The sequence below is a fragment of the Taudactylus pleione genome, unplaced genomic scaffold (assembly GCF_031769625.1).
Source record: "Taudactylus pleione unplaced genomic scaffold, aTauple2 ptg000089l, whole genome shotgun sequence".
NCBI classification, from domain to species: domain Eukaryota; kingdom Metazoa; phylum Chordata; class Amphibia; order Anura; family Myobatrachidae; genus Taudactylus; species Taudactylus pleione.
The window spans coordinates 16016918-16042421 of record NW_028284491.1 but is presented as its reverse complement, the minus strand read 5'-3'; the positions used below and the strand labels follow the sequence as shown (position 1 = coordinate 16042421).

The 25504-nt window shown below is 44.1% G+C and overlaps 1 protein-coding gene across 2 annotated transcripts in view; it reads right to left on the bottom strand.

Moving 5' to 3' along the window:
- NCKAP1L (NCK associated protein 1 like) overlaps nucleotides 1-25504 on the bottom strand; it is a 348408-nt gene that overhangs the window by 277062 nt on the left and 45842 nt on the right. For both annotated transcript variants that reach the window (XM_088469297.1, XM_088469299.1), the window contains exons 2-5: nucleotides 18936-19046; nucleotides 8874-8966; nucleotides 5036-5092; nucleotides 3908-4050 (exon numbers count right to left, since the gene is read on the bottom strand). In XM_088469297.1, coding sequence (XP_088325423.1) covers nucleotides 3908-4050; nucleotides 5036-5092; nucleotides 8874-8966; nucleotides 18936-19046 — 404 coding nt within the window. The remainder of the gene's footprint in view (nucleotides 1-3907; nucleotides 4051-5035; nucleotides 5093-8873; nucleotides 8967-18935; nucleotides 19047-25504) is intronic.

Sequence of the window (25504 nt, the reverse complement as noted above, 5' to 3'; positions counted from 1 at the left end):
CAAATGCTGTGAGTTACTTGGAAGCATGTTATTTGTGTCTACTTCTATATACAGTATGTATATATAATGCCAAATGACAAAAGCAACAGTTCTGGTGATAAGCATTACATTATCTTTAAACCACACAAATAAATCCCTTAGCGCTGAGTTTGGGAGAAATATAAATATATATATTATATATATATATCCTTTAAATATCAAAAACCTAGGAAACACTTTTCGAATGTAATAGGTTAATAAAATATACAGTAATAGCAGCTAGTTACAATAATAGATTTGTGAATAAAATCCAACAAATAAAGTCAATTACAACAGAATGTATAAGGAATTGCTCTTATAAAAAATACCACACTGATTGGAATATTTATCATACATGTAAATATATAAATAGACATTTTATATTTTTACATGTGTTGTATGATACATATTGAAGATGTGTAACTTATAAATATTGCGTCTTGATATTCTATTTCTGCAATACCAATCCATGTGCAGCACAGACGGTGTAATGGTTAGCATTACTGCCTCACAGCACTGAGGTCGTGGGTTCAATTCTCGCTACGGCCCTAACTGTGCGGAGTTGTATATTCTCCCTGTGTTTGTGTGGGTTTCCTCCGGGTACTCTGGTTTCCTCCCACTCTCCAAAAATATACTGGTAGGTTAATTGGCTCCCCACAAAATTGACCATAGTGTGGATGTGGTAGGGAATATAGATTGTAAGCTCCAATGGGGCAGGGACTGATGTGAATGGTAAGATATTCTCTGTAAAGCACTGTGGAATATGTGTGCGCCATATAAATAAATGTGATATTTTTTATGTGCGCAGTTCCCTATACATTCTTCTTTAAAGCTACATCCTCCCCCTATTATCGCCAGAGACACATGGGCCAATTCCTCAACGTTCCTGACTGCACCTTTTACAGCAGGTAAAAGGACAAATCACAACCTGTAATTAAAAGACTATAGCTTATAATTGGTCCTCTTGCTTACACATCCCCTCCTCCTGCCATTTTATGTTGGTTAATAAAAATTATTTATAGACATTGTAAGGCAACAATATTGGGTATCTGTATTTCAGCAATACCATCACTGTTGCATCAGCCAAATGTACTGTTTTGGCTGTTACAGTACTGGTATTAATGTGGCTGTACTGGCCCAAACCTCCTGCACCGTTCTATACCAGCCTATATGACTGTACTCATTCCCATTTGCTTTAATTGGTGGTTAGTGGGGACTTAGGCCCTCATTCAGAGGCGCTTGCAAGAAGCGAGCGCTTGTTCTGAATGAGGGCGGCCGCTTGTATTTTTAAGTGCGGCCTCCTGGTCGCTAGCTAAGCTGTGTGTTACCACCCACAGCTTTAGCGACCGACCAGGTTGATGGTCGCGATGCTCAAGACCATCGGGGCTTGCGACGAGACCCTAAGGTTGGGTCTCGGCATCCGCAAGCCCCAGGGAGCTTCCTGCTCTGATCGAGCAGGAAGCTCCCCACTGACATCACTGCTGATGTCAGTGCAGCCGCCCACAAAATGGCAGGCATTCCGTACCTTATTTAATCTGTAACGTGTTAAAGGGTATGCTGTTTTTTTGCGCAATATACAATGCCTCCTTTAGTGTTACTTTAGGTGCAACTGTGCACCTTATTTATTAACATTTATTTGTATAACATGCGGTGCGGTGAGGTCAATGGCTGGGGGGTTATACAAGGGGGTGGGTCTGAGTGCCGGGAGCCTGTCTCACCCCTACTCACTGTAACTCACCTCACTGCACTAAGCTTTAATGTCTATTGATTCTCCTACCTGCATCACAAACTGTGTCTCTTCTTTTCCTCCCCCTGCTGCTGCTGACTGAGCTCTCGTGGGTCTCTGAGCAGTGCACTTCCTGGGCACATAACACATCCAAGGTGTCCATCAGCACTCAAGGCACTCTCCCTCCCCCACAGTGAGACATCCCTCTTTTCACCCTCTTTCTGTGCAGTATTACTGGCCGAGCTGTGGCCCACACCCCCAGCTCTATAAGCAGTGTCTGAGAGGTGAGGCTGAGCTCTTGTTGCCTCACCTCTCGTCTCTCCCTGCAATTCTAGGAAGCTCCGCAGATTTGGCCAGTTTTAACAAACAAATTATTACAATAAACAAAGAAGATGTTTATAAGTTATAAAGAGATGGGTATGAACTATGAAATCCCAGTGGCTGTTCAGCCACAGGGTGAAATGCCAACGCCGGAAGCCCGACAAACCAGAATCCCGACGGGGCAGGTAAGTATACTAACCCTATCTGTCTCCTCCCCCTAACCCTCCCTTAGGGGTGCCTAACCCTAAAATTCCTGGGGTGGTGCCTAATGCTAAGTCCCCCCGGGGTGCCTAAACCTAACCCCCCCTTCCCGCACCCTAAACTTATCCCTCCCGGGGGGGGTGCCTAACCCTGACCACCCTCCGGTAGTGCCTAACCCCCCTTCCCCTAGCCTAACCCTAACCCTCCTTGGGGGTACCTAACCCTAAGTCCCCCCTGGGGTGCCTAAACCTAACCCTTCCCCCCCTGCGGCTAACGCTAACCCTGTCCCCACTTACCTTCGTTCCAGGAGCCGTCTGTCGGGATTCCGTCGTTGGGCTAAAGATAGGCGTTGGTGTTAAGTCGCCTATCTTTAGTAGTAAGTTGGGATTTCGATACCGTGATTCCGTCAGATGGCTTCCTGTGCGTCGGTATTCTAACTGCATCCCGTTATAAATATCTTCGTTGTATAATTCTAATCGTTTTTATATCAAAACTCTGAAGCATGACAGGGAGTATTATAGGGGAGGGAGTATGACAGGGGAGGCTCTGCCTTCCCTGACTGCACGTCCCTGAACACACATCAGTCCCTGCCCTAGTGGAGCTTACAATCTATATTCCCTATCACATGGACAAACAGCAGCCTATATATTTTTTGGAGTGTGGAAGGAATTCGGAGCGCCAGGAGGAAACCAATGCAAACATGGTGAGAACATAGAAACTCCATAACAATAGGCCATTTAGCTCATGATCTCAGTGTGTAATACGTAATGCTAACCATTACGCCAACCGTTGTTTACTTAGGACACACCCTAGCTCAATCCTAAATTAAAGTTTAAAAATAAAGCTGTAAGTCATTTTTTTACATGCCAAAGCAGGAGTTATTTTCTCTGCATGCAAAACAATAGAAAATGAAACTATGCATCTTCACTCCTTATACTGCAAAATGTTTTTACCAAGTGCATATTCGCTCTTAACTCTACATGAGGACCATACTTTTGACAGTGGGAAAGTTGTTTTTTATCTCTTTATTATAAAACACAATATATTTATAAACTGCTGTAAACAATATATTTATAAACAGTGAGCTTTGATGTCATTGATTATGAGAAAACCTTGTCTAAAACCGGGTACACAGTCGATTTTTTTAACGATTAGTCATTTTCCGACAGATCGGAGCGTCAAATTGTTCAAATCGTCCAGTGTGTACACACTATGCGCACCCCCACTGCGTTGTCCATCACATCGTCAGATCTATTTTACATGCTGCTCAACCTGAAGATGTGACTAACGATCCCATGCATTTGGATGTGGTGGGAGAACAACATATCGTGCAGTCGTCCACCAAATCGTGTGGTGTGTATGGACTGCACAATATGTCATCCATCGCATCTGACATCAGCTGGCTACACAGGTCGTCTAGTGTGTACCTAGTTTAAGAATACACTACAGTAAATTATTATGAATATTATAAATCCCCTATTATTATGCTCTTATATGGTTTCAAACTTCTTGTTGACTTCTAATATAATTATAATCTACAATGGGGGTGGGGGTGTAATTATTTTATATATCATTTAAAAAAAACCTCTACTGGTACCTCTAGAATGTGTTTATTTGATATGTTTAGTGCATATTACCTACCTGTGGCTTTGTAGCATTTCAAAGGAGCAGTTGTAAAGAGCAACTAGCGTTTTTCTATCTTCAATCCGTGACATTAGCATAATTACGGAGAAATAAGTCACTATCAGGTCCAGATAATTCTTAGTAAAGGTGTAGTTTACATTCTGCAAGATTATTAGACAGAAAAAAAATATTGTTACCTTAGGAAATATACCCATCAGGAGCTTTCTGCTAAATAATACAATAGTGCATTAACTGGTGTAGATGGCCAATATTACTACAATTTAGGAATCCAAAACATTCACTGGGATACACAGGTGTTTGCTCTCCAACTACTGCAGGTTTGCACATTTTTGCAAAAACAGAATGGTGGCTTTGTAAGCTTTATATTTAATTGAGCAACCAATTAGCGTACAAATGTCATGTATCTAGCAGTGTCTATGAAATGAGAGTTAGAAGCTAATTGGTTGTATTGGGCAACTTCTCCATTTTGTCTCTCTCCAGGGCTTGATACATCTCCCTTTTTGTGACTAAAATATTTAAACCCATAAACTAACAGCTATCCATAGACTTAACTGATCCTGGTGCTTTGCCACAATGCAAGCACCAAGATTAACCTCCAGTAAGACACAAGAGGCAGATTCACCTATTATGGTAGGCTGATTCTGCTCTCAACTCCATAGGCTTCAAGCAAAATCTTAAGGCACCTGTAGCTTCCGAGCTCAACTCAATCTACCCCATGGTCAGAATATTGGATAAGATCTAGCTGTTTTGCATTTGAGTAGAGTTGCCATATAACTTCTGGATGTTCAACAATCTTTTATATATCATAAGGCTGTCTGAAAGCTCATAGAAGTTTAGCTATAACTACAATAAGTTAACAAACGGGTTGATGTATAAAGTGAAAAGACTGGAGAAGTGGACCAGTGGTGAAGTTGGACATAGTAACCAATCAGCTTCTACCTATCATTTTACACTTCTAATGTACTTGATAAATGCTATCTCAAAGCTGATTGGTTGCTATGGGCAACTTCTCCACTGGTCCACGTCTCCATTCTTTTCCCTGGCTTTATACATCAACCCCATAATAATAAACTCTTTGTTCATTTTTCACTTTAACAAATATGGTGACTTTAACCTGGAACTTACAATGTCAAAGTAACACTGGCAAGCATCAATTGTGTTCAGCAACTCATACACATGATCCTGCAGGGAAAGAGCAAAATAGAATTAGGGATCTGATCTTTTTACCAATCAATGTGCTATTGCCAAAATCAAAATAAATTGCAATGAGTGATGGGGCATGGCCATGGTAAAAAGATTTGTGCACTTCCTGTTTTTTGGAACCCTCTATGTCAGGGATTCCCAAACACCTAAGATAATATCCTCTCTCTGGATAACCCAACTTGGCTTCCTTTAAAAATGATTGCTCCTGGCCATGATATAGTTTGCCTTACTGAAGAGCAGGTCGCAGTAGCCATCTTTTTCCTGTAGACAAATCCTTCTGGAGACAGTGGCTGAGACAAAACACACACTAACAAGTGGTCCCTGTGTTTCTGCTCCTGCCCTTCCATAAGCCGTGTATGGGCACTCCAATATACTTGCCGAGGGCCTGACTTAGAGTTAACTCAGAATGTTGGTTGAATAAGATATTACTGTAGATCTATAACTCAACATTAACTGCAACTTATTAAAAGATGTATAATAATAAATAATTGATTACTCTATTAGTGGATGAAAAGTTGTATAAACTGATAAATTACTAAATTCAAGATACAGTACTACCAATAAATGAAACTCCAAAACAATAACATAAATCTACAATAGGAATCGGTATGAGATGCCGGTGCTCGGGATCCCGGCGTTAGAATCCCGACGCCGGTATCTCAAAAGGGTTAACATACCTACAATTGTTGTACGGTATGCTAACCCTCCCCTCCTCCCTACCCTAACCGTAACCCCCCCTCTTTGGTGCCTAACCCTTTCCTCCTCCCCTAGTGCCTGACCCTAACCCTCCCCTCTAAGTGCCTAATCCTAACCCTCCCCCTAGTGCCTAACCCTAACCCCGCACCCTAAACCTAACCTCCCCCTAACACCCCGATACTTACCTTCGGTATCCTGGCGGTCGGAACGACGGCGCCGGGCTTCGGACCGGCATCGGGATTTTGGCGCCAGTAATAGGAGCGTCAACATCCAGACCGCCGGGATGCAAACGCATACCCTACAATAAGTAGATTTCAAAACTAATAACAAACTATTTATTGTAATTTATACCTAAAAAATACAACAGGAAATAACAATTCTTTATTGGTGACTCTTAGGGGTATATTTACTAAAGTGAGAGTTTTTATAGGTGGAGATGTTGCCCATAGCAACCAATCAGATCCTACTTAACATTTAACTAGCACGTTCTAGAAGATAATAGCTAGAATCTGATTGGTTGCTATGGGCAATATCTCCACTTCTAAAAACTCTCACTTTAGTAAATGTACCCCCCATAGCCTTATATAAGTACAGAATAGCTGCTACTAATGTTAATAACTCAATTTCTGTCAGTTATAAAAATCTCAGTGCTAAATTACATTTTGGTACAAACACTCTGAAACACTGCAGTTCTCCAGCACTTATTAGACTGTACAAGACAATTCCGTGATCACTCGTAAGGGCACATTAATGAGTCCCAACAGAAGTTGTGAGTCGAGTCACATAACTGAAAGGGATTCAGTATGATTTACCGCCGGTTCAAACCCCGACTGCGGCTGCCCGGCAGGGGTGAAAATCCCGATTGTTTAAGGTAAGTATTTACTAACCTAATTCCCCCCCCCCCCAAACCCTAACCTTCCCTTAGGGGTGCCTAACGCTAACCTCCTCTCCAAGTACCTAACCCTAATCCCCTCTCTAAGTGCCTAAACCTAACCCCCCCTTCCCCGCCGCCTAAACCTAAGTTCCCCGGGGTGTGCCTAACCATTACCTCCCCCCGGGGGTGCCTAACCCTAACCCCCCCTTGCCCTAGCCTAACCCTAAACTCCCAGGGGGGATGGGCCTAACCCTAAGTTCCCCACGGGAACCATAAACCTAACCCTCCCCCCTCCACGGCTGTCTGCGCCCGGCGCCTGGCATCCCTTTGATCGAGATTTCGACACCTGTCATTTAACCCTTGCCAGGATTAGACAGTCGGGAAGACGGCGGTCGGGATTCCATCCATCGGTTTCCCGACTGCTTCCCACTGAAAGTTTTGATGCTTTATGCTTCATTATGCAAGATTATTGTGTGACAATGCTCTGGTCCAAGCTCACACAAATACTGGGTAACACGCTGGATGTTTGCAATGTATGTTATAGATACATTGGACCTCATGCAGACCCGGTCGCAAGCGCTGCGCGCTCGCAACCGGGTCGATGTTTTGGTCCTGCGCACGCGCAGCAGCCACACTGCGCGTGGGCAAGCCCCGGAGCGAGATAGCACACTACAAAAGGGCCGGCTGTCGATGGTGATCGACAGCTCGGCCTGTTTTGTAGGCAGGGTGGGAGGGTGGCTACACAAATGGAGGTATTCCTGACGGAACGCTTGCCGTTTTGTGGGCGTCAGCAGTGATGTCAGTGGGGAGCTTCCTGCTCGATCAGGGGCTTGCGGTTGCCGAGACCCAACCTTAGGGTCCCGTCGCAAGTCCCAATGGTCGCGATGGTCTTGACCATCGCGACCATCACACTGGTCGGTCGCTAAACTGTGGGTGGTAACCCACAGCTTAGCTAGCGACCAGAAGGCCGCACTAAAAAAAGAAGCGGCCGCCCTCATTGAGAGAGAGCGATCGCTTCTTGCGACCGCCTCTGAATGAGGTCCATTATCCTCTCACTCTTCCCTTCTGTGACTCATGGAGACACCAAAAGCCCACAGACTGTAATTTAATATGCTACCCCATGCTTATAATTCTCTATCACATACTGATTTCATGTTAGTATTGCTACACTCCATATTGTAATGTATGGGTGCATATTGGTGGATTGGAAAATCGTGAAATCAGATAAAAACGCAGAATCACTGAATAGGCTGATGTATGGGCCGCTTAAAGCTGGCCATCCACTATACAATTTTCTGTCAGATATCTGTCCAATCTGATTGGTTGGAATGAAAACCTGGTAATGTATGGGAGCAAATGACAATCGTCCATTTGCTCACAAACACTGGAAAATACCCAAAAATGGTTGTTCAGACAAATTGGTTTAAAACACACAAATTTAACCAATTTGAACAATTTTTTTTAGTCTTTTTTTCAGTGTTTAAAACCATATGATCGACTGTCATTTGCTCCCATACATTACCAGGTTTTCATTCCAACCAGCCAGATTGGACAGATAACTGACAGAAAATTGTATAGTGGATGCCCAGCTTAAGTCCCCCCTGTGATAAATGTTATACAGTGTTTCATTTTCTGCTGAGTCTTGTTTCCTTATTAGCTACAGTATACAGTAGTTCTCTTCTGTTTGCATTTGCTGTGGCACAGCTTTTACACTTCACAAACAGTAATATAGATTATCACCTGCCAATGCTATGGCAACCTGATTGCTACATGTTGTGCTGTGTAAATTGAAATAAGAGGTAATAAGTTCAGGCAAGAAATATGTTTGCATTAGTAAATGTGACGCAAAGTTGGTACCAATGTAAATGATCATTTACAGTATTTGCAGACTTAGTGCAGTCTGATATTTTAATGCGAGGCCTACATCTACGGACCCGATTTCCCGTTCTGCTGATCCAACCAGATCCAGTTATCTGCCATTCGATCCAAGCCAGTTCAGCAGCCAGCAATGAATTTCAACACGTAAAAAAAATCCGTCAGCAGAATGTGAAAAAAAAAGGCCGTCAGCAGAATGTGAAATTGTGACATTCAGTCGCAGATGTAGGGGCCCCTTAAGTAATATGTTTAGATTATTTTGGATCTGTTGTGTAATACAATAAAGCTATCCTTTCTAAAAGAGTCAATACTTGCCCGAAATTCCATTACATCCACAAATGTCAGGTAATATCCAGTAAGACTCTTCACAATCTCTGTTTTGTCTTTGTGCACTGGTCCAAGATGTTGCTGCATTTAGGAGGGGAAAACCAAAAGTTTATCAATTTATGGATTAAATATGCTTAAAGCGCAAAAGAATGATTATAATTTTTACTATTATTATAATACTATAAATTGAATTTAACTTCTTTTAAAGCTTACATTCTTATATTAACCTTTGTTTTATCATAACATCATTTTATAAAAGAAGTAGAATAGCCTTATCTGGTCTTTAGAACCGTTCCTTGTACTATATAGTGTACAATGTTATATCCAATTTTTATCTTCTGCTTCTTCTTACAGTAATGACTAAAACAAAACCACAATAAACCTTCACTTTTATAGAATAACCTTAATAAAAGTGTATTTTAAGTGTATTCTCCAAGTCAATCACCAATAAAAAGTAGCATCTAATTTTCTAAAGAGAAAAGAGTAAAAAGTTGTATTATATTTAAGATGTATATCTGTATGTGACTTATGCTGGGTACACACTGGCAGATGTATTGGCCGATCAATTGATCGGCCAATATATCGGGTGCCTGTCGGCCAGTGCGTACCAGAAATATGTCTGTGAACGACTTAGTTCACAGACATATCGCGTTGGCTGTGCTGCACAGCCATTGGCAGATATATCTGTCCATCGTGCTGTGTGTACACTTGCAGCAGAGGCCACGGGAAGGACGGCCAGTGGGACCCGCGGACACATGACAGATGATGGTTGCTCAGTGTGTATGAACAACCATCATCTGCAAATATATCTGCCCATCACTCGATCTGCAGAGACTCTTATTATGTGTGTACCCAGAATTATTCTCCCAATCAGCATACGAAGTGCTACAATGCAACGGCTACAGCTTTTTTCCAGCCAAGTTCCTTTTTCAGTCTCAGTTGCACACAGATATACAAGTGTCACCACATATCAAGTACAGTCCCCTGGTGCATCCTAGTTGCATCACATTATGACTTAGACCAGTGGTTCCCAAACTGTGTGCCATGGCACCCTGGGGTGCCTCAGGGCCAGTGCCAGATTAAGGTCCACAAGGGCCTGGAGCTGAAATTTATGAAGGGCCTATTGTGTGCCGCCGCAAGAGGTGTGTTCATCACTGCGATTGGGGGATGTAGTCAAAATACCGACGGACGGGATTCCGTCTGTTGAAATCCCGGAGTCGTAATCCCAACCCGGGACTAAACATAGGCGGTTAAATCCCGAAGCCAGCCTACACATCGACGCCGGAATCCTGACATAGGACATTCAGATCAAAGGCAAGCGTGGGTGCCCTTAGCTGTTAGCCACGGGAAGGGGGGGTTTAGGGTTAGGTACCACTGGGGGGGTTAGGGTTAGGCCCCACTGGTGGGGGGAGTTAGGGTTAGGCACTAAGGGGGGACGGTTAGGTTTAGGCACCAAGAGGGGAGGGTTAAGGTTAGGCACTAACTGTTAGGGTGCAAGAAGGGAGGGTTAGGAAGAGAAAGGGGGAGGGTTTGTATACTTACCCGACCCCCGTCGGAAATCTGAGCATCACGACTGCCAGGTAATCATACCCAACCCGTGCGGGTGTGACTAGTGATGTGGGGGTGTAACTAGCATTGTGGGGGTGTTGTCTGCACAGGGATGTGGCCTGTCCTGTGTGATGTGACTAGCCCCTATCTTTAAAAACCTCAATCTCTTTTCCCTTTTCACTTATATCAATAGTGTAAAGCGAGATTCAGCAAAGGAACAACTTGTTAAAATGGCACATGGTGATGACGTAAATCTGAAAATATCTCTATTAAAGAGCACATGGGTCACTTAGTGATGTCATGAATGTGCCATCGCTATCTCTCTCTCTATATATAAAAATACCTTATCTTATTAATAGTTATAGGGGGGAATTCAGGGCCTGATTCAGAGCCGCTCGTAAGCGGCCGCTCGTTCGTTCCGAGCGATGTTCGCACAACTGCGCATGCGTACGGGTTTTAGTACGCATGCGCGAACCAGTCAGTGCGGTCGAAAATTGTGTGCTCGCAAAATAGCGAATGCCTGCTAATTTGAGTGACAGAGTGAGGCGTTTGTGGGTGGTAACAGGTGAAGATGCTTGAAAACGGGGAGTGGAGATCAGAACGCAGGCGTGCCAAAAGGTCAAAACGGGCGTTTTAAGGGTGTGCATAATTAACAAAGCAGCGTCATCGTCCACGTCAGTTAGGTGTCTTTTAGCCAGAACTGCTCGCATGATTGCGGTAGGAAAATGCAACCACAAGAATAGCGAGCAGTTCATACACCTTTCGATGTACTCGATTAATCAAATAAATAGCGGAGATGACATATGATGCGAGCGGCCAGGGGGCGTTTTTTACAAAAAAACGTCCGCATGTTTTGTTCCCTCGTTCAGACATAGAGGCGTCAACAGACCGCAAAGAGCGAACGGTCAATTTAAATCGCCAGCCCCTTTTTCTAAACGAGCGAGCGCAAATTGCGTCCGGCTCTGAATCAGACCCCTCAATTCAGTGCGATGTAGAATAGCCGCGGGAGAGAGCTCCTGCAGCTATTCAATACACTGCGCTGTTTGGGCGGCTAAAGGATTTTTTCTCCCACCCCCCTGGGGATGCGAGGAGAAATCTGACAAAAGTGCGGGGCGCGCAGCTGTTTGCCAGCTTAGCGCAGTGCTAATAGCCACGCGCCTGCCACTTTAGTTGGAGAATGCCGGTTACAGCACCTTAACACCCAGGTTGTCGCGAGAACTGGCATTCTCTGACTTACCTGCTTCACGACAAGGCACACAGCTCATTGAATTGAATAGCTGTGGGAGCTCCCTCCCGCGGTTATTCATCATCGCGCTGAATTGAATTCCCCCCATACTGAGGTGTTAGATCTAGAAACCATAGTGAGATCCAAAACAGAGTCACTTGGGGCCTGATTCTGCAGTGCCAATGGTACTGCCCCACCGCAAGAAATGGAAAGTGGGAATCTCAGTATTAATGAAATTGTCAAAAAAAATAAAATAAATAAATATATATATATATATATATATATATATTAAAATTGAAATCTTGTCAGTGCCTGTATTCCAGTAATAATTGCTCGCCGCAGCCAGCAGGTAACAACATTGTGGGCTTGATCGATTAGCAGAAGCCAAACAGCCGGCAATACTGACACCTCAGGAGGATCAATCACCCGGCCAGGCCCCCTTCACAGAGCAGTGGGTGCGCTCACTGGGCGGACACGGCTGCTTCAGGGATTGGTGGTGTGGTGACACCTATGTGACGTCACACATACAGGCATATCTAGGATTAATGGCACACAGGGCAAAGAAAACTGATCATGCACCTTGAAATCGGTTTTATAAAATATTCTGAATTCTTATGTTGGCACTCTAAAACACACTGGAAACTTCAATTAGGGACAATACTCTGTTATCGTTAATATTTAAAATCAGTGAAATAAAAGACATATTGGTTCACAAACAAAATTAGAATAAAAAACAGTTTGCTTTCCGCACTGTAAATAGTCAGTGTGATGGAATAGCTGGTGTGTGTTTGGGGTTACTTGTCGCAATGATTCATACTTTTATTAAGTTTTATTTTGGCATTGCAAGTTTTTTTTTTTCACAGCTCTCTTTGCAGGACCTTCTATGGAAAGAGGAGGGGGTAGTTTAAGGTGGGAGATGTCAGCAGGGGTCATGCTTGGGGATGGGTACGGGGATCTTGGCAGTCAGAATCCCGACGCTGGCATCCTGAAAGGGTTAGGATACCGACACCTGTCGGTCTGTATCCTCACCCTCCCCCTCCCTCCACAGTGCCTGAACCCTGACCTCCCCCTAGTGCCTAAACCTAACCTCCCTGCACACTACCCCTAACCCTCCCCCTAACCCCGCTAATTACCTTTGGGATTCCAGAGGTCCGGTTGCCAGCACCAGGATTCTGACAGGTGTCGGGATTCCAGTGGCGGCATTCTGACCCCGGGAATCCCCGCCGCCGGGATATTTACCGCATCTCCATGCGGGATGGGCAAAGGATGCTGTCGCTCGGGATCCTGCATCCCATTGCTTGTGCTGTGTGTAAACTGTGTATGCCCTGGACTGACCTCAAAAGATATTAGATCCTTAATTTAGTGGCAAAAAGGCCTCTCAATCCTCTACACTATATATATATATATATATATATATATATATATATAGATAGAGAGAGGGGGGGAGGGGTAGAGAGGGGGGAGGGGTAAAGAGAGAGAGGGGGGAGGAAGAGAGAGAGGGGGGTGGGAGAGAGAGAGAGGGAGGGAAGAGGGAGAGGGGGGAAGGGGGGGAAGAGAGAGAGAGGGGGGAATAGATAGGGGGGAGAGAAAGAGGGGGAAGAGAGAGAGGGTGGGAGGGGGGAGAGAGAGGGGGGAGGGGGGAGAGAGAGGGGGGAGGGGGGAAAAGAGAGAGAGAGGGGGGAAGGGGAGATAGGGGGGGAAGAGAGAGAGAGGGGGGGAGGGAGAGAGAGAGAGGGGGGGGAGAGAGAGAGGGGGGAGGGGGAAGAGAGAGGGGGAGGGGGAAGAGAGAGAGGGGGGAGGGAGAGAGAGAGGGAGGGAAGAGAGAGGGAGAGATAGAGACAGGGGGGAGGGGGAGAGAGAGAGGGGGGAGGGGGAGAGAGAGAGAGGGAGGGGGAGGGAGAGAGAGGGAAGGGGGAGAGAGGGGAAGAATCCCCCTTATTTAGTGATGTATGGCAACACCACAAATATGAGAAAAGAAAGGTGGCACTCTCCAATGTAAAGGTGAAAAAAAAAAACGTTTAAATGTAAATTAACATCGGTATAGATAAGTCGACGTTTCAAATCCTACCGGCTTTTTCATCAGGACTGTACATACGGGGTGTGCGCTGGCAGCGCCGTGCTGCGACGTCAATCTGGCATTGGAGCTCCCTGGTGTAATCCGTGATGAGTAGGCAGGCACTAGGCAGACTGTAGACACTGCCCGCCGAGCCATGCTCCAGCCCTGATTCCCCCCTTCATGGTGTGATCCGCAGCAGGGAAGGGGCGGAGCATCGGACAGCAATTGAAGATGGCCACTCGCAGCCTGCTGGGGTGGATGGGGGGCGTGGCCTAACGCCCCCTTCCTAGGGTGATACGCCGCGGGGGGAGGGGCAGTGCATCGGACAGCCACTTGCTGGGAGGGGGTGCTCACGTCCCGCGGTCCGGGGGCGGGGCATCGGACGGCCACTCGCAGCCTGGTAAAAAAATCCTGACTACAACAGTCGGTGTTGACTGATGCAAGATGCTATGGGCCTATTTTGACAGGCGGCCTGGAGCTGTAGCTCCATCCGCCCCATTGCTAATCCGGCCCTGCTCAGGGCACTTACAAGGGTGCCACGTGTTGGTGGTCCAGTACCGAATAAAAAGAAATTTACTCAGTGTGATAGGCAAAACCAGTGCTAATGGCTGCCAATCAAAAAATATGTGGACAAAAAGAAGTGCAGCCCTGTCAACCACCACATGACTGAACCTAAGGGTGACTTATAAGCGCAATTTACTGTCAGGACTCAGCCGGGGATCGGCTCCCGCTTCCCGCGCCGCCGGCTTCCCCTGTCATCCTGGGTGGTCGGGCAGCTTGCGCGACGGCGGGGGAGAAGCTGAGCATTCTCCCCGCATGCAGTGGCTTCCTGGTGGGCTGATGTCTGGCATCGCAAGTCCGGACATGGGCGCCGCCATGACAGTCGGCCCATGTGACTGTATCCTCCTTCCTGATTGGTCTGTGATCAGCTGATGCTGTGCACCTGTCTAAGGGTTCCCCTGGGTATATAACTGTTCCACAGGTTACAGGAAGTTGCCTGAACAACGGTTGTCTCCTTCCCGGTCTAGGTTCCTATTTTCCTTACAGCAGCAGTGTTACCATCTCTACCTGTGTGCCTTAACGTCTCTGGTGAATATCCGTGCAGCAGTGTTACCATCTCTACCTGTGTGCCTTAACGTCTCTGGTGAATATCCGTGCAGCAGTGTTACCATCTCTACCTGTGTGCCTTAAACGTCTCAGGTGAATATCCGTGCAGCAGTGTTACCATCTCTACCTGTGTGCCTCTCGTCTCTGGTGAACATCCGTGCTACAGTGTATACCACCTCTACCTGTGTGCCTTCCATCTCTGGTGAATTCTCAAGTAACCGTGAGTCGCTCTCCACTTGAATTCCTTATTGATATTTGATCCTCGTGTCAAGGTGTATTACTGTACGCTTAGGGCATTGCTTTGTGCCAAGCAGGCATAACCTCTCTGGGCCACGGGTGTTGTGTCTCTATCCCTGCAGGGCTTGGGTACCTGGTCAAAGGACCGAGACCTGCTCACGGGGTGCAGCTAAGCCCAAATCCCAATTGGAGGGGTCACTGGCGAACACCATCCTGTGGGTTAGATTCTGCACCTTTGCCCAGGTCTCGCCAACACTCAAGACCTGTGGATGAGGGGAACATACATCCAGGCCCCTCGTCTCCGCTTTCTCCCCCAACTTAGGCCCACCACAGCCTCTACTCCAGTCTTAGACGTGACATTTACTACATTTAATTTTTGCTTAATTTCTCAACGTTTGGCCAAAGGGTACCTTGGAAAAAATGCTGATACTCTAGGGCGTTGTGATTCGAAAAAGTTTGGGAACCCCTGACGTAGACGCATTTTCGGCAAAAAAGCACGGGACCTAGCGGCTCACTCACACCAGGTATATTGCGCTGCATGGCGTATTGAGGCTAGATGAGAAAGGACACATCTATATAAAGGGAAAATAAATGGCGACCAAGAAAAACACCTTGAGGGACATCAAATGATAGTGGAAGAGGGGGGCAAATGTAGCCATGAGAAAAGACAGAAAGAGAGCGGCCAGAGAGGTAGGAGCACAGCCAGGAGAAGGCAGTGTCATGCAGAACAAGGGAATGAAGGATAAGCAGGAGTAGAGGGTGGTCCACAGTGTCAAGAGCAGCAGGTGAGACAAGGAGTGAGCACAGAGTAGTGGCAATGCATTTGGCAGCAAGAAGGTAAATACTAACTTTAGTGAAGGTAGTTTCTGTAGATTGGAGAGGATGAAAGCCATACAGGAGAGTAAATCATACAATGTTGCTTTTCTTATGCTAGGCATACACTATATGATTATCTGGCTGATCGTCCATAGAATTATCTACACAATATATACATATACCTATACAATTATCTGGCTGATCTGGTCTGATCTCCCAGATATTTTTGTACAGTGTATTGCAGCGACAATACAGTGCATTGAAATATCTCAGTGTATGGCCACAATATCTACTGGTGTTAGCATGTCTGATAAAGTGTCTGTCAGTCTGATAGTGTACTGTATGCCCAGCATCAGCAAAGTGATGAACTACTGATAAACAGAAACTATTTGTTGAAAAAAGGTAAAACAAAGGAAAAACAAAGGAGAGTGATGTTTACATATAACAAAAGAGGGGAGGTCACCCAGCCAGGGCCGGTGCTACTATTAGGCAACCTTAGGCAGCCGCCTAAGGGCGTCGGCCACTGGAGGGCGGCGCTGAGTCCACATAAAAATTAATGAAAGGCTTAATTCATGGCTGAGTGGTATATAATGAATTTGTGGCACAGCTGTGTGGCACATTATGAATTTGCGGCAGTGGTATGAGGTACATTATGATGTTGGTGCTATGCTGTGTGTAATCTATATAGTATATTATGAATTTGGGGGGAGGCAATCGGGAAGCTGACTGCCTTAATACCGGCAGCCGGCTTCCCGACTGTCTTATTCCGGCATGGGTGAAATGCCGGGCGTCTAGATATAGACGCCCGCATTTCCCCGACGCCGGGAGACCGGCGCCCGGCATCACGATCGTAGTGATGCCGGGTGCCGCGAGCGGGCAGCCGTGGGGGGGGAGGGTTAGGTTTAGGGCTCCCGGGGGGGACTTAGGGTTAGGCACCCCCGGGGGGGACTTAGGGTTAGGCACCCCCCCGGGGGACTTAGGTTTAGGCAGCGGGGAAGGGGGTGGTTAGGGTTAGGCACTTAGAGGGGGGATTAGGGTTAGGCACTTGGGGGGGAAGTTAGGGTTAGGCACCCCTAAGGAGGGTTAGGGTTAGGGGGGTTAGGTTAGGTTAATGGATACTTACCTATCCACGATCGGGATTTCCAGCGCTGTCGGGCTTCCGCTGCGTCGCACTCTGCTTCTGTCGGGCTGCCGCTGACGGGAATCGAACCGCCGGCCATGCGGCCGACGGTATTTCATACCAATTCCGAATTTGGGACACTGCTGTGTGGCATGTTATTTAACTGGGGAGACTGATGCATGGCAGGAGGGAGCAGGGTCGGTTGGTGAAATGTTGCCTAAGGAGCCCGGATACCTTGCATTGGCCCTGCACCCAGCACTGATCTAAAAGAAATGGCCAATCAATCAAATGTGAAATAAATCATGGATAATACAACATATATAAAAAATTATAATAGAGATCCAAAGAAATCCAGAATGGACCCCAGATGTACTCTTTTGGGAATCAACGCTCACCTAGAAACAGTGAGATGCATGCACATAAAGGTATCTTTGATCCTCCTTCTCGTGTTTACTGCAGATGCTCACCTCACCGTACTCTGGGCCTGATTCAGACCCGGTCGCTATCAGCAGTGCGTTCACTATTGCCGATATTTGCTAATCTGCGCATGCGTATGCATCGCAATGCACGTGCGCGAACTACACAATGCGTTCATAGACCGCTCGCTCGCCCAGCACAGCCAGCCCAGCAGAGTGAGTGACAGGAGAGGCCGTTTTGTGGGTGGTGACGGGGAAGTCCAGTAAAAACGGTGGATTGGATTTGTGAACGCAGGCGTGCCTGAGTGTTCTAACGCCATTTTTGAGGCATGCATAATTAACAGGCAGCTTTGTAGTACACGTCTCTTGCCTTTTTTTTTTACACTGATTTCCTCACAATGCTTGAGGTAGGGTAAAGCAACCGCAAGCACTGCGTTAGCATCCGATGGTGCTCGATGTAAAATGTTTTAATACACTTCCTAGAGACGACGTGGTGCTGGTGGATGGCTCTGCCTGTGCGATTGGGCATACGCTCAGACAAAGTGGCCGCTCGCTAAGACATGGTGGGCGTGCTTATACCTTGGCGAGCATTCACTTCCCGTGGCATCACTGACAAATTTGCATATGCATAATGCGAGCATATGCATATAGGGACCGGGTCTGGATCAGCCCTCTGTTCTTTCTAAAATACATCCAAAGAAGATCATAAAAAATGACCTCTCATCGTGTAAGACAGTACGGATATTTAATGTCCAATAACAAAGTACACTTGACATACAAATAAAACAACAAGAGACAAAAAAAAACCTTGAGGGGATCCTGCGTACTGGAATGGGCCTAGAGGTAGGCACTATAAACAGCGTAGTCGGATGGATGTTATCCCGGGTACATCACCTGCCAAGCAGAATAAGTGAAAGTCCCTCTCAGGTCCACCAGGCAGCAGTTTTATTCCCCACACCACCGACACGTTTCGGAACCCTGTTCCTTCCTCAAGGTGTTCCGAAACGCGTCGGTGGTGTGGTTTTTTATGATCTTCTTTGGAGGCATTTTGGAAAGGACAGGGTACGGTGAATGACCTTCTGCAGTGGGGAACAGGCTTAACAGTTTGTGCGCATGGCTAAACAGAGCTTTTCTAATGGTGCATACACACAGGACGATTGTCAGCGATAACGATATCTCTGAATGATCTCCCTTTAAAAACCCTGGTGTGCTGGATGAGCACTATCATTCATCCACATACCAAAAAACCACCAACGACCCATGAACAATGATCGCAGACTCCTATGTAGCGATAGCGATATCGTCCAGTTTGGCCTGCAGTTTGGCCTGCATGCGTGGCCGATTGATGATATCATAATCGTCCATGCGGGAACGAGCATCGTTGGTTGTGGGTAAGTTGGTTGGTACTTAATAATGAATGATATGAATTATAAAACGATATCATTATCGTTAATATCGTTCATTTTTTAACCGTGTGTACGCACCATAAGTCCGCTACAATGTATAAGATTTTTAAAGTAATTACCGTGCTGCTTCGAACATCAATGCTTGGGAACTTCTTGTTGATGTATTTCAGAGATGATTCCATTGACTTGTCTGTTAAAAAGGGAGGTTTTGTCTTGGTATCTGAACATGTCTACAAAAGATGGAAATCGGATATAAGTGTAAATCACTTTGGTCTGCTCATGTATATTAGATATTTTTTCTTGATATAATAATTCATTTAGTTATAGTAGGTATAATCACTGTAGTCAACTTGCTCTTTCTTCCTATACCTATAACTATAAGAAGAGACGGGAAGCTCAGTATTGTAATCACAATATCACATATATATTTTTTTAATCTGACTTACTTACATTGCAGCATTTCAAAGAGAGCAGTTCACGATCATGATTCATATGGCTTCAGTGGTCATTCCGGATAGTCTCCACAGAAGCTGCATTTGCCAAAATGGTCCCTCCTTCCTAAACCCTGGGGATCGTTAATATTTCGGGGTACTCCTTAAAACTGGTGTTTTGGAGGGATATTCCGCATATGTTCTTTAATATATATGCACGTAAATCATTTAACTCCTCATATTCCCTGAATTTCAAGCTAGTACTTGCGTTAAATGATTGCTAATAATCTTTTATCTAACCGATTTGCTTCTGTTAAACCAACTGGCTCTCTAACACAGTTTTAGCAAATTAATGATTATTTGACAGAAATTAATTGCTTGGCTATTAAACTCGTTTTCTAATTAGCTAAACAACAGTTACTATTCTTGTACTGACCAGCAAACTCAATCTGACATATCACTCATATTTAGCTGACCGGCAGCCATTACCCAGCTGGCTTTCTGATAGAAATTCTGTAACTGAATCTGTTACTTCTGTATCTCTCTCTCTCTCTCTCTCTCTCTCTCTCACTCTCTCTCTCACTCTCTCTCTCTCTCTCTCTCTCTTTCTCTCTATTTCTGCTCTCCTGCCGCAAGCCAATTGCAAATATGTAATAAATACTGTGAATAGATCACAGCAGCCATATTAACAAACAGCATCAGCGGGAAGAGATCAATGTGCACTCCACCAATCAGAAGCAGCTGCCGATCGTCATCATCATCAGTCTGTGTTAAGGTACCCATACATCTGCGACGGATTGCCGCGATCCTGCAACCCGATGTTGGATTTCACCCATATGACAATCACAATCAAAAAATTATCGTGATTGTCAAATCGGAGAAATGTAACATGTGACGGATTGCTGAACATCGATGGTCCCTGGTCGGCATTTACGCTTCCATCGCTACATCGCGACGATCCGTCGCAGATGTATGTGTACCTTTATGCACCAGAGATCAAGCACCCAAAAGTGATATGGCTCCTGACAGGTGCACATGTGTCTTTGTCAGGGTCTGTATGAGGGGTATTTGTTTGATTTCACCCTTACTGTACTCAGCTAATGCCTACATGTCTTCTCAATCTCCCATTGCCTCTAAGCATATAGAGGCATATAGAGACATATAGAGGCGTGAGCCTAAAATGCAAATCTACATTGGTATTGACGAGTAAGAAGAGGAGCAATTAGCTCAAACTCTAATCAAAAGGAAAAGTATAGTGAAGTAGAGCGCTCAAACTGACACAGTTGATAAGTCTATTATTGCTCTTTTATTAAAAAATGAATGAACATAAATAAACATGTAGTACATAAACACGAAACATACAATCCAATGAATATCAATCTCCGTCCTAAATGCAATACAAATATGCTAAAAGGCATAGAACGTGATCTTCTATATTATGGTGCATACACACGGTCAGATTTTTCCTTCAGATCTGAACGATAACGATTTAAAAATCGTTCAGTCGTTCATATCTGAAGGAAAATCTGACATAACTGACATGCCTGAAGGATGGACGATGAACGATGCACGTTCCCGTTTGTCAGATAACGATATCTGACATCTGATGTGTTTGCAGTCAGACTTGGACGATTCCATTCATTTTAATGCAGTCAAAAATCGTTCAAATCGTTCAAAACTTTGGTAAAATCGTTCAAATCGTTCATCTGACAAATCTGACCATGTGTATGCTCCATTAGTGTTCACTTCAAACCAGTGTAGAAGTGTAACTATATAAGATGAAACAGTGTATCAGTCACTGGCAACAAGTATGGATCCACTGGTCAGTTTAATAGGTATCAAATAATCCTTCTAAAATCCATTAGGAATAGAAAAATTCCTTATGAAAAAATGTAAGTATTCCGTACCGCTAGGTCTATATATCAATGGATAATTTGGATCCGTTGGCCGATAATAAATATTGAATCACTCTTAGAGTGCTGGTCCCGCTGATAATTCCTGTCCAAGGTGAAGAATACCTTTCTCCAATCGGCAGGTGTGGCCCAAATAAAGCATTCCGTATGGATCAAAAGCTATAATATAATCCTTAGCTCCTGGCGCTAGTTAATAAAAGAGCAATAATAGACTCATCAACTGTGTCAGTTTGAGAGCTCTACTTCACTATACTTTTCCTTTTGATTGTGGGGTACAGAACCCTCTAGTGAGCTGCCACAGATACAGTTAATATTGGGATCAATTGACAGCACACCTTGTGTTTTTTTAGACAAACTAATCAGTCTCAATAAAAATTAAATTATTAATTCATAAAAAATTATGAATTCATAAAAAATCATACGACATTCATTTTTAGATAAAAAATTTAGTTTTTAATACTTCATTTAATCCAAGAATCAGGTCATTCTTTACGCATTAGCGACAAAAGGCATCCAAGGTAAATATGCAATATGTTTTGGTAATATAGTACCCCCAATTTTATCCTGAATCACATGTGTATTATCTCAAATATAAATTGTGTGGGTCTGAGTAAAATAATTTTTTAAAATGTCTAGGTATACAGTGTTGTTCATTTTGTTTTGATGTATTATATTACATATACAGTAATATATTCTAATATTTTAAAATTCATTATTGTTTGTTTTACCAATATATTTCTTCCTGCAACCCCATTTGAAAAAATAAATAACATAATCAGCCAATTTAAATACTTATATATATCTCCCTATATATTTGTATTATTATGAGCAGAGAAGGCTTTGGTTTATTTATGGCATGATTTTAAAATGTTATATTGTTTATTGGGAAAGCTACGTCTAATCTTAGTAAAACAATTACTTGTTGTGAAAGCTGCATCCTCTTGCGGCTCTAAATGTTTCTGGACAATTTAAGTATGGCCCGCCTACAGTGGAACATGGTTTTGCTAATGTATATATATATGGTTTATATAGGATAGGATTATAGTCAGGTGTATGATTAACCAATCATACCAAACAGGTGATAATGATCATCATTTTCATATGTAGGTTGAATCACAGTCATTAACTGAAACAGAGCCAGCTTAAAACTGGGTGAGGAACAGTCAACTCTGCTACAAAGGTGAGTTTGTGGAAGACAGTTTCATATCACAGGTCATACACCATGACGGCAAGACTGAGCACAGCAACAAGACACAAGGTAGTTATACTGCATCAGCAAGGTCTCTCACAGGCAAAGATTTCAAAGCAGATGGGGTTTCAACATGTGCTGTTTAAGCTCTTTTGAAGAAGCACAAAGAAATGGGCAATGTTGAGGAACATAGACACAGTGGTCGGCCAAGGAAACAGTGCATCAGATGAAAGACACATCATGCTTACTTCCCTTCGAAATCGGAAGATATCCAACAGTGTCATCAGCTTAAAACTGGAAGAAACCAGTGGGATCCAGGTACACCCATCTACTGTTCAGAAAAGTCTGGCCAGAGCTGGTCTTCATGGAAGATTTGGGGCCAAAAAGAACAAAGCCAAGCGACTCAACTATGCACGAAAACATAGGAACTGGTGTGCAGAAAAATGGCAGCAGGTGCTCTGGACTGATGAGTCAAAATTTGAAATATTTGGCTGTAATAGAAGACAGTTTGTTCGCCGAAGGGCTGGAGAGCGATGCCATAATGAGTTTCTGCAGGCAACAGTGAAGCATGGCGCAGGTTCCTTGCATATTTGGGGCTGCATTTCAGCAAAAGGAGTTGGGGATTTGATCAGGATTAATAGTGTCCTCAATGCTGATAAATACAGGCAGGTACTTATCCATCATGAAATACGATCTGATTGGCTCCAAATTTATTCTGCAGCAGGACAACCACCCCTAACATATAGCCAATGTCATTAGGAACTATCTTCAGTGTAAAGAAGAACAAGTAGTCCTGGAAGTGATTATATGGCCCCAACAGAGCCCTGATCTCAACATCATCGAGTATGTCTGGGATTACATGAAGAGACAGAAGGATTTGAGCAAGCCTACATCCACAGAAGATCTGTGGTTAGTTCTCCAAAATGTTTTGAACAACCTCCCTGCCGAGTTCCTTCAAAAACTGTGTGCAAGTGTACCTAGCAGAATTGATACTGTGTTGAGGGCAAAGGGTGGTCACACCAAATATTGATCTGATTTAGATTTCTCTTCTGTTCATTCACTTTGCATTTTGTTAATTGATACAAATAAACTATTAACACATAAATATATATATATATATATATATATATATTTATACACTTATGCTCTCCTCAACGTTGAATGAATGGTAGTGTATTGCAGGTGCCCTCCAGGTCAGCAATCAATCATGAAGCAGACAAATAAATATCCAGATCAGCGGCGGCACTCATTGCAAAAAAACGACACTTGCAACAAGCTCAATTACCAACGTTTCAATGCATAAGCATTTTCATCGGGCACCCTGATGGCTAACCCTGCAATGGTGAGCGTCCAATGTTTCCCTACCATCGTAAGATTTTTTTCCAATATTCTAATGATGTATTGGGGGAAGATTCCCATGCCTAAACCCGAACATACAGGAGATATGTGTGTCTTCAGGTAAATCCCCCTTTATTACATTTCTTAGCATGCCATACACAGGACTCAAACGCTCAACCTCATTCACTACACATATACTTAACACATGAGTTATCTGCTCCTGCGTATAATGCCTTGTATTTCTAACTATATGAAGCTAGTTGTAATTGTTAGTTTAAACTGTACACTACATAGAACTGCTGAGTTCCAATGGTTTAAACCTGAGGTTCTCAAACTCGGTCCTCAGGACCCCACACAGTTCACAATTCCAGGTCTCCTGCCAGGTGCAGAGATGTATTCATTACTCACTGACACATTTTAAGTTCCATAGGTGGAGATAATTATTTCACTTGTGATTCTGTAAAGGGACCTGGAAAACATGCACTGTTTGGGGTCCTGAGGACCGAGTTTGAGAACCTGTGGTTTAAACTAACAATTACAACTACTGTAGCTTCAGAAAATTACTATACTTTCAACATGGGAGCACAGAAATGTGTAATGTGTAATTTTAAATGTAACTGTGATATAACTGAATGACAAGTCTCACATAACCTACACTATTACCGATAGCTTACATGCAATAACTGTAGGCTGCATTTCTCTGAGATTTGGGGACATATTTATCACCAACTGAATTTGCCGGTTGGAGGTCCAGGACCTAATCAAATTCTATATGGTCAATGTGATAAGCAAATCCCGTGCTGGTGGCTGCCAATCATAAAATACTTGGACAAATAGAAGACCAGCTCTGTCCATCACCACATAGATGAGCCTAAGAATGACAAAATGTACCGTAACTTTATATATCTAACTTTGGCCTGTATTCAATTCCAGGCAAAAAGTCAGAATCTGCGGTAAAGTATCGCAGGTGACGTAATTTTGCCAGGCGGAAAGTTTCCGCCGTATTCAATTCTTGCGACTTTTCGCCGGTGTGGAAAGTCAGTACAATGTACCCGGCAAAAAAGTTTCGCCTCTCAATAGCCAGCGGAAAAATGTGCAGAATTGCGGTTTTGGGGTGTAAAGGTGCGGAAACCACTCTGCACCCTTTGTACAGACCCCCAAAGGATAACTGCATAAAAAAAATGCAAAAAAAAAAGAGGAAAAAAAAGCACTTTGAAAATGGAGGCGAAAAAGTACAGAGTTGGGGTACAAACGCAAAAACTAGCGAAAAAGACTTTTGGGGGGTCTGATAGTATGGGGGAGGTGTTTTTTTTTATTGCAGGTGTTTGCTGAAGGTGCGTTTTTTGCAGCACTTAAAACTTGACTTTAGCAATTTTTAACTATGCTTGCACTCATTTTCAAATACCCCAAATATGACAGGAATACTTATTTTCACCAAAAAAAACTGCTTAATGCTATTCGTCACCACTTGTTCAAAGCCGCTATTTTGGAGCAATTGACTGCACTTGAGTACCCCAAATAGCTTCAGTAGGCTAATCAGGGACATCTACATTGATTCTAAATGTTAGTGCATCTTTTGGGGGGTGTCAGGCTGATTTCCCCAATTCTGGCAACACTTTATGCCTGTTAGAGTTTCGCAGGGACGCGTTTCCTTTGGAATTGAATACAGCAAATAGCGGGGGTGTGCACGATAAGTTTCCACGGCTAAAACACGCGAAGTCTGCGAAAAGTGTGGCATGCGAAAAAGTATCGCGGGTGCAAAACTAATTGAATTCGGCCCTTTGTATGAAAACTGTTCTTATCCCTGAAACACTGTT